The sequence below is a fragment of the Engraulis encrasicolus genome, chromosome 6 (genome assembly GCF_034702125.1).
Source record: "Engraulis encrasicolus isolate BLACKSEA-1 chromosome 6, IST_EnEncr_1.0, whole genome shotgun sequence".
Classification (NCBI taxonomy): Eukaryota; Metazoa; Chordata; class Actinopteri; order Clupeiformes; family Engraulidae; genus Engraulis; species Engraulis encrasicolus.
In genome coordinates, this window is record NC_085862.1 from 999,492 (window position 1) to 1,009,807 (window position 10,316).

A 10,316-nucleotide genomic window follows, 5' to 3' on the forward strand; every position below is an offset into this window, starting at 1 on the left:
TTACACATTTGTCTTTACTTTATTAAGGAGACATACTTTTAGTAAGTATAGCGGAGTGAGCTAATTTGGGACAATATTTTAAGCTAAAATGGGACAGTTTTCTCATAGCAACAGAATGGGCTTCTGTTAGCTGTTAGCATAACATATTAGCACGCCATAGGCCTGTATTGTAATATGCATCCCATATGCTAATGGACATGGCCACAGTCACACATGCCATACTCCTTCAATATTCTCTTGAAATGGAAATGTTTCAGGGATGTTATATCATTTTTTAAATAGTTAAGATCCTAGTCTACTGTTAACAAGAGAAAAACGATATTATTCTTCAGTTTGTGCAAAAATAATGATAATCAAACAGACTGTCCCATTTTACATTAAAGGTTGTCCCAAATTGCCATAGCATTTTCTCACAACGAAGTTGGTGTCTCACTGTCTTTAAATGTTAATATATTATAAAATATCATACTTCAAAAACTAATTCCTACATGGAAATGTACCCAAGACCCATATGAAGACATACAATTACTAAATGTTGGTGTATTTTAAACTTAAAGTGGGTTTTTTTTGCGATCTACCAAAAGTGTCCCAATTTACCATAGTTCACCCTATTTACCCCAGCAGAGTATACGCTTTTTCTGCGATTTCTCACAAAATGTGAAGAATTACACAAAACCTTTTTTTCACTCAATGCTAGTGACTGGGTTAAGATATTTCTTGGTCCTTGGATTGACTAACAGGTGTTTCAAATCCAAAGCACTACACCAATTTAGACACTGCGTGCCCAACAGAGAGTAGGCCTACCCCACTAGCTATCCACGCTGTCACTACCCGTAGGAAAGCTCGCAGATATAGACCCTCTGGTTGTGTACACAACAACCTAATTACGATTGCACCTGAACGCATTAACAATAGTTCTACTACTTTGAATGTTAATGCTGCATTACTTAACGTGCAGTCCTTGACCAACAAAAGCTTCGTAGTAAACCAGCTGGTCTCGGACAAAAACATAAGCTTTATGTTCCTTACCGAAACATGGCTTAAAGACGACGGGGCTGCTACTTTTATTGAGGCTTGCCCTTCCGATTACAAATTCCTTCACGCCCCGAGACCAAAGAAACGAGGCGGAGGCGTAGCCATACTTTTCTCCAACAAATTTAATTGTACTAAGATGAATCTGGGCTCTTTCTCTTCATTTGAATACATGGCAATGAGGGTCCAAGCAAACCTCAAACTGATCATTATTGTTCTGTACCGTCCACCGAAATTCTCTTCGTCATTTCTATCTGATTTCTCCACCTTCATGTCGGACGTACTTACTAACTATGACAAAGCAATAATTGCTGGCGACTTTAATATCCACGTAAATAAATCAGATGACGCAATAGCCAAGTCTTTCTTAGACACATTAAATGGATTCGGTCTCGTCCAGAATGTTACAGAACAGCCTACCCATCGAAAAGGCAACACACTTGACCTTGTTATTTCACATGCACTTGATATCAACAATAGGCCTATATCGGTCACGGACGTCGGCCTCTCCGACCACCACTGTGTGTTTTTTGATTTTGACATTTCAACACAAATTAGCACACCCAACAATGTCATTCACAGACGACGCATTAATGCCTCTGCTGAGCTTAAGATTTCAGACCTCATCAAATCAGGTGACCTACTAAATGGTCACTGCACACCTGATGAAATGGTTGATAGCTTCAACAACAACTTAAGAGGAATTCTAGATAGCTCCAATTAGAACGACGACAAGAACCAAAGCTAGGTATTCAACTTGGATGAATGACTCCCTTAGAGCTTTAAAAAGAAAATGCAGAGTAACCGAGCGTCTTTGGAGGAAAACTAAATTAGAAGTCCACAGACAATCCCTTAGGGATGAGATCTCCTCCTACAATAATGCGGTACGCTCAGAGAGAAAAGCATATTTTTCCAAAATCATAACAGACAACCAGCATAATGCGAAAGTTCTTTTTTCCACTATTGACCACCTGCTTAATCCAACACATAGCAATAACAACCTAAATGCAGCATCACATGCCAAGTGCGAGGAATTTGCTAGATTTTTTAATAAAAAGATTGCCGACATTAGAGAAGGCATCCAAGGTGGAAACGCAGCAACCTCTGTCGCCCACTCAGGCGATAGGCCTACACCGAGGGGAGGGTTAAACCCCCCTAGGAGACCTGAGAGCTTCCAAAAGTTTTGTCCAATTACAGAGGACGACCTCTGTAAAATAGTCAGGGAAAGTAAGCAGTCTACCTGCAGCCTTGACGCGATCCCCACATATCTGCTAAAAAAACATACTTGGTTGCTTAGCAGCACCTTTACTGCAAATTGTTAACACCTCTATGCTTACAGGCATTTTTCCAAGCTCATTCAAAACAGCCATGGTAAAGCCACTCCTAAAAAAGACAAATTTAGATCAGAATTCTTTAAACAACTACAGACCTATATCAAACCTCCCCTTTATAAGCAAGGTACTAGAAAAAGTTGTATTTAAACAGCTTAATCAACATCTGGCTGGGAATGATATCTTGGAAAAATTCCAATCAGGCTTTAGAGCCAACCATAGCACAGAAACAGCACTAACCAAAATAATAAGTGATCTTAGGCTCAACACTGCCGCAAACAAAGTTTCAGCTCTTATCCTCCTCGACCTCAGTGCCGCCTTTGACACGATAGACCACAACATACTAATTGACCGCCTTGAATCTTGGGTAGGCTTGTCCGGTCACGTCTTAGAGTGGCTCAAAACATATATTACAGGAAGACAGTTTTTTGTCACCATCGGAGAATACGTCTCCAACAAGTATGATGTGCCTTTTGGAGTTGCTCAGGGTAGTTGCTTGGGCCCTCTCCTCTTCTCTCTCTATATGTTGCCCCTGGGCTCCATCATCAGAGAGCACAATGTTGATTTTCATAGCTATGCCGATGACACTCAACTATATATCTCTGTCGAGCCTAGCCAAACCACTGCCATTCATGCCTTGACTAAATGCATGTCTGCCATTACAGATTGGATGAACAGTAACTTCCTAAAATTAAATGAAGATAAAACTGAAGTGTTGCTCATTGGGCCTAAGAAAAAACGTGCAAAACTCCACTCAAGCCTAGGTGACCTAAGCATACACATTAAAGATAAGGTTACTAGCCTAGGTGTGGTCATAGACTCGGATTTGAGCTTTGAGCCTCACATCAACAAGATAACAAAATCTGCTTTTTTCCATCTTAGAAATGTCAACAAAGTGCGCGGCTTGGCCCCCCGACAAGACGCTGAGAAACTTATTCATGCCTTTGTCACCAGTAGGATAGACTACTGCAATGCTCTCTTCTCTGGTCTCCCAAAAAAATTAATTGACAAATTGCAACTCATTCAAAATTCTGCGGCAAGAATCCTAACAAGAACCAGAATGAGAGAGCACATCTCTCCTGTCTTGGCAGACCTGCACTGGTTACCTGTCTCATACAGAATCGACTTTAAGATTCTGCTCACAGTATTTAAAGCATTAAATGGACTTGCCCCTAGCTATATCTCAGACATGCTTTCTTTTTATGCCCCTGCTCGAGCTCTCAGGTCCACTGATGCCAAGCTGCTAAGGACCCCCACCCCCCCGCAGAAGAAGATCGGCGACGCCGCGTTTGCCTGCTATGCGCCCAAGAGATGGAACGCCCTCCCCATCGAGATCCGATCAGCCACCTCCGTCGACTCCTTTAAGAAGCAGCTGAAGACCCACCTCTTCATCCTTGCCAACTCCTAGCTGCCAAGGCGTCATAGTGTCCCAGCCGCCGCAGCGCCCTTACTACTCGCAATCCAGCCCTGGCAGGGGGCTCCCCTAGGTGGCCGCTGGTCTCTGCCTGAGGTTTCTTCCTGACTACAGGGGGTCTTTTTTCTCAGACCTCACTGAGCTTTTTTTTTTTTTTTTTTTTTTCCCTTACAAACTATGATTCAAGCGAAAGGGAGTTTTTCCTCACCCCTGATGCCACCAGGGGCCGCATCTGAGCGCCCAATCTCTGTGTGACTATCTATGACTTATGATAGGCCCAGCCACTATGGACCTTACACATCTAAGAATCCTGGTCCTAACCTACGTTGACCTTATGACTCTACATTCTCTGTCTATCTCTTCTTCCTCTGCCTTCCTGCTTTTTCTGCCTCTCCTCTATACCTCTCCTTTTAAATCTATCTCTAACAATGTTTTTTCCCATTTGTTAAGCACTTTGAGTTACATGCCTTGTATGACACAGTGCTATACAAATACAATTATTATTATTATTATTATTATTATTTATTAGCAATCTTCTGTGTTTACTCTTTCAAAAGCATGATCACAACCCAAACTACCCAAATGACCCTGGTCAAAAGTTTACATACCCTAGTTTCTGATGCTGAATATGGCCTTGTTTAACATCGGGGACCACTCTAAATTGTTTGTGGTAGTTGTGGATAAGGCTCTTAATGTTCTCAGATGAGAAAACAGCACATTCTTCCTGGCAGAATGGTTGTTTCCTATACTATTTTTGGGTGTCTTGCTGGAACCTCACATTTGAGGTTTCCCCTGAATGGCTCAATGATGTTGAGATCAGGAGAGTGAGATGGTTGCTCAAAAACCTTCATTTTATTATTTCTGAAGCTAATGATGGGTTGATTTGGCTTTCTGTGTTGAAATATTGTCATGTTGGCTTGTCCAAACAATGGACCATGTGCAGTTTCAAGGCTGATGTGTGTCAAGTTTCCTCCAGTATTTTTCACAGGGCAATGTATTCATCATTCTGCGAGTATGGACCAAAAGTATAGTGCATTTGTAACTCAAATGTCCCCATGACATCAGTGGTCCATGACCATGTTTCACAGAAGGGATGGTGTAACTTTCATCATAGGCTCTGTTGACTGTTCTCCAAATGGTACTGTTAATAGTGGCTGAAAAAAGTTCCATATTATCTCATTTTTCCAAATGACTTCGTCACAGGCATTCTGATGCTTCTCACTATGCTATTTGGTGTATCATATGCAAAATAACATGTTTGCATTTTTGTAGCAATGGCTTTCTCCTGGCAACCCCCAACAGCCCCCAACAGCCCATCTCTCCTCAAGTGCCTCTTTGTCCACCTCTTGACAGCAGAGGGCAGTATACGCTCTATATACGGCTCTGAGTGTGCCTCATTTTACTGTCACTTCCGTGTTTATGGACGAGATTTTTAGTAGGCGATGAGCAAGACAGAACAGTTACTCAGGTAATCACTCTTTCTCCGTTTACTGGTTATTTTCGGGTAATAAATTGACATCATTTTCACGTTACAGGGCAGCAGACAGTCGGCACTATAATTACTTGGGGCTGTTTACTTCATCATGTGCTTCTGAAATGGAAATGATGTGATGTAGCCTGCCTGCTAAGTTAGCCGTTTAGCAGGGAATAGCAGCGCCACAGTTCTGTCATTGCATTGTTTCACCGTGGAGTCGGCGAAGAAATACCGATACGAGCTGTTTTGTGCAAATGTGTTGCAGGTCTTCTGTGCGACAAAACAATACGAAATCGTGTGTCTCCGGTGGAAATGACATTAGACATCTGCCTGTCTACACAATCGTTTCCCTATTATGTGTTATGTGCTGTATGTTGCTGCAGCTTTGTGATTGTCCAAGACAAATGTCCTGCATACAAATAAAATGCAATGCAAAGAATGCAATGCAAATCAAAAAAATAATCTTGTATCTTGAATCTGTCCCTCCCCAGTAGGTGATGGGGGCCGACAGCGGTCCAGATGCCCCGGCGGCGGCTGCGGTCCCTTGGCGTAAAGTTCTGTACGAGCGCCAGCCGTATCCAGATAACTACGTGGACCCCAAATTCCTCCAGGACCTCAAACGCAACGTGGGGGTCCGCCAGTACCGATACTGGAGTGTGGTGAGAGAAGCGGGACTCGTGGCTCAGCAGGTGTCCTGCGTGTCGCTCTTCGTCACCTTGTGGTCCTACATGGAGAAAGGCGACCTCCGTCCCGCCACTCTGCTGTGGAGCTGTCTGCTGTGCTCCCTGGTGGGCTACGGGCTTTATAAGCTGCTGAGTGGTGGTGGAAGTACAACAAGCGGCGGCGACGACAGGACATCACTGGCGGACCTCCAGAGCGCCGCCATCTTCCTGTCCTTCACCTTTGGATTCTCCCCTGTGCTGAAGACTCTCACAGAGGCCGTCAGGTAGGTAGGGGTGTGTGTGTGTGAAAGCCCATTGGGAAACTCCAACTCCCATTGTCATTGTGACACAGCACACAAGTGAACACTGAACACTGCACACAACGAAATTGCATTTATGCCTCACCCGTGCAAGGGGGCAGCCCTCAGTGGCGCCCCATGGGGAGCAGTGCGGTGGGACGGTACCATGCTCAGGGTACCTCAGTCATGGAGGAGGATGGGGGAGAGCACTGGTTGATTACTCCCCCCACCAACCTGGCGGGTCGGGAGTCGAACCGGCAACCTCTGGGATGCAAGTCTGACGCTCTAACCGCTCACCCATGACTGCCGTGTGTGTGTGTGTGTGTGTGTGTGTGTGTGTGTGTGTGTGTGTGTGTGTGTGTGTGTGTGTGTGTGTGTGTGTGTGTGTGTGTGTGTGTGTGTGTGTGTGTGTGTGTGTGTGTGTGTGTGTGTGTGTGTGTGTGTGTGTGTGTGTGTGTGTGTGTGTGTGTGTGTGTGTGTATGAGAGAGAGACTGAGAGCATGTGTGGTGGTACTCAAGAGTGTGCTATACTTTTACTGTAATGTAGCCTGCAATTATGTGTATAAGGTCTTTGTGTGGTATGTTTCTGTATTTGTGTTTTTATTGTAAGCTGACAGACACCTTCATTTTCTTCGGGATTAATACAAGTACTCTCTCACTCACACTGTGTTAATCTCTTCTCTCCCTCCTCTACTTTACTTTCCTCTCTTCTGTTCTCCTCTTCTCTATTCTGCTCTCCTCTCCTCTCTCCTCCTCTCCTCTACTCTATTCTATTCTACTACTCTCCTCTCCTCTCCTCTCCTCTCCTCCCCTCCCCTCCCCTCCTCGACTCTCCTCTCCTCTCCTCTCCCCTCCTCTCCCCTCTCGCAGCACAGACACGGTGTACGCCATGTCCTGCGTGATGCTGCTGGCCCACCTCATCTCCTTCCCGTACGACTCGCAGCCGGAGCCGAGCCCGCCCGGCAGCCTGTCCCTGAACGCCGCCCTCTTCGCCTCCGTCTGCCTCGCCTCGCGCCTCCCGGGAGCGCTGCACACCTTCGCCATGCTGACCTGCGCCCTGCTGGTCTTCGCCCTGTGGCCCTGCGTGCTGCACCGGCTCCGAGAGAAGGCCCCCCGCTGGACGTTCCCCTGCATCGCCGCCCTTGTGTCGTGCGGTGGGGTTGCGAGTTTGGCTAGTTTGTGGCCCGCGGGGGCCCTCCTGCTGTCGCTGGGCCTGGGGACCCTGACCCTGGTGTGTCCCCTGCTGCTGGTGCGGCTGCAGAGGCACAAGGACAACATCCAGGGGCCGTGGGACGAGGCCGAGATCCGGGAGGACCTGTCACATGACCTGTCTCACTTCCTCAGTTGAAATCCGGGAAGACCTGTCACATGACCTGTCACATGACCTGTCACATGACCTGTCACATGACCTGTCGCACTTCCTCAGTTGAGATCCAGGAAGACCCGTCACATGACCTGTCACATGACCTGTCACATGACCTGTCTCACTTCCTCAGTTGAAAGACATGATGACGCTGAGTGCGTTACAATATGCGGCCTTGCCTCCTCCACTTGTGCTTGTCTCCTCTCGCCCCGCCTCCTGGCCCCTCCTCCGTGGAGAATAGGATAAAAGTTTCCCATCTGTCAGCCTCGCCATATCAACTTAGCCATAACAACTTAGCCATAACAACTTAGCCATAACAACTTTGTCTTATTTTTTGGGGGCTTTTCAGCCTTTTATTGTGTTTTTTGTGAGACAGGATGGTGGAGGAGAGACAGGAAGTGAGCTGGGAGAGAGAGATGGGGGAGGACCGGCAAAGGACCCGGACCGGGAATTGAACCCGGGTCGGCCGAGTGGTAAACGTGTGCCCTACCATATCAGCCACGGTAGGGCCAGCCACAACAACTTTTGAGGGACTGTTTTTCAGTCACCATCCCAATTGCACATGAGAAAAATATTTTACAATTGAGCTTTTGCAAGATATTGAAATATGATGTTGTTGTCAGTGATGTCATCATGACATATTACTTCCTGGTACGAGGAGACAAGCACAAGTGGAGGAGGCAAGGCCGCATATTGTAACGCACTCAAGCACAAGTGGAGGAGGCAAGTGTAGGAGACAAGGTCGCATATTGGAACGCACTCAATATTAGCCGACATCTCATCAACTGCCACGCTTGACGCCGGGCGGCACGGTGGCACACTAAAAGGGCTCATATTTATTTAATGAAATGTTTTTTTGTTGCTTGTTGGGAATGTATTCAGATGAAATCATGTGTTGTGAGTACATATGAAGTGTTATTATTGCACTGATGCCATCTCTCCTCTCAGGGATGAGCACAAGAGAACACTCCCATGGGAAAGAGGATCTTACTCTGTTCAGGAGCGTACCTATGTTCCCCGGGTCCTATGTTCCCCGGGTCCTATGTTCCCCTGTCTTTGTATGGGAACGGGGAACATAGGACCCTTTTTAAAAAAAAAGAAAAAAAAAGGGTTCTATGTTCCCCACATTCTATGGTTCCAAGTTTTCAAATTGTGCCCTTCCCAAAACCATCCCTAAACCTAAACTGTCAGAAATCCAATGTTTCTGAGTTGTACATTTGCGCCCTGACCAAAACTATCCCTAAACCTAACCTGTCAGAGGTGCAACAGCAACCTGCGCTTTGCCATGCGACAGCAGTCTTCTTGGAAGCAGTGGGGAACATAGAACCCTTTTTTGAACATAGGGACGTAGGACCCAGGGAACATAGGGATGACCCCCTCTGTTTTTATCCAAACTGCTCTGTGGCGACGAGACTGGCAGTGAATCTGTTGCTTGTATGTGTTGAAAAGTTGGTTAATATTGTCAATGATTTCAGTATTTATCATGGGATTGCATTTGTTAACATATTCATATTTTTTCAAACTTTACAAAATAAACACTTTTTGTATACCGGTTCTAAAAATTGTTTCCTGTGAGTTGACTCGTGGGCCATTTAATCTTTAACTTTGTAAATAAAGACGTTTGCGAAAGTTAAATGGAATAGATTCAAAGATCTTGGGACTAAAATATGACCATGGTGTTTCAGAGGAGCAACCCCAGTCCTACAATTTTACAGGAACATTGTAGAACCTCGATACTGTTCTCAGAATGGTATTAAATAGATGACATCATAGAATCTGTGGGTATCACGCATCGTGCTCACGCAACAAGGGGGTAGCAGAGATTAGGAGTTATGATTAGGGATGGGATATCGGTATCGGGTTCAGATATCAACATATTTCAGAGATCGGATCGGATGTGAATTTTTCCAAAGTATCGGAATTTTTCCAGTACTGACATTCAGCCAGGTGTAATGTTAATTTAAACTCATAACACTTGCATATTAGTTTTCAGGATGGGATTGTTACTTTTTTACTTTCTCCTTTTTACTTATTAATTTGTTTCCTGTTCTTCTGACTTCCTTTTCTGACCAAATAGTCTACTTGGGCCTACCTCAAGTTGAAATCCATGCATGTGGTTTTGGTATTGGATTTTAGTAGGCTAGGCTAGTATCGGTATCGGCAGATATCCAATTTAGATATCGGGATCGGCTCGGAAGTGAAAAAATGTGTATCGGTGCATCCCTAGTTATGATCCAGTCTCTTTGGGGGTAGTCAGAGCAATTCCATTCAGGAACAATTAACGTCAGAAACAATCACTAATGCACCACACATTTTTATATAGCCTATAAAACTAAACCCAATACTCTCAGTTTTCGACATAAAGTAGGCCTATCTTAGAACGTTGATTAAAAAAGATGACATCATAGTCTGAGATGAATACAGTAATCACGTGTATCGTGCTCACGCAAGGAAAGAGGTAACATCTAGCATTTATCCAGGTCTAAACACAAATGTTATAGGTATCGTCAAAAAAAAAACCCCGCAATACCTTCACTTCTTCTCTAGGGGGCGTCGTGGAGTGATGATGTTGACCGGGGTGTGTCTGCTTGTGTCCCCGCTCCATGATGTTCCACCTCCCGGCTCTAAAGCGCGTTCAGCCGGGACATGCGACACTAGTATCCATCAGGAATGATTCTTCACTAGTTTTCACGCAGCAGCGTCGGCTATTTATACCGCTTACTCGTCATAACTCGTAATAA

General features: G+C 45.1%; 1 protein-coding gene across 1 annotated transcript; it reads left to right on the forward strand.

The window, feature by feature from the left end:
• The first annotated feature begins 5,198 nt into the window (after positions 1-5,198).
• pigc (phosphatidylinositol glycan anchor biosynthesis, class C) lies at positions 5,199-9,124 on the forward strand. The gene is made up of 3 exons (XM_063200419.1): positions 5,199-5,245; positions 5,743-6,197; positions 7,083-9,124. The coding sequence occupies exons 2-3, from the start codon at positions 5,749-5,751 to the stop codon at positions 7,558-7,560; spliced, it is 927 nt and encodes a 308-aa protein (XP_063056489.1). The 5' UTR covers positions 5,199-5,245; positions 5,743-5,748; the 3' UTR covers positions 7,561-9,124.
• The last annotated feature ends 1,192 nt before the right edge of the window (positions 9,125-10,316 follow it).

Coding starts and splice junctions, on each gene's coding strand:
- pigc (XM_063200419.1), top strand. CDS start 5,749: ATGGGGGCCGACAGCGGTCCAGATGCCCCGGCGGCGGCTGCGGTCCCT. Junction 6,198..7,082: donor ACTCTCACAGAGGCCGTCAG/GTAGGTAGGGGT, acceptor CCCCTCTCGCAG/CACAGACACGGTGTACGCCA.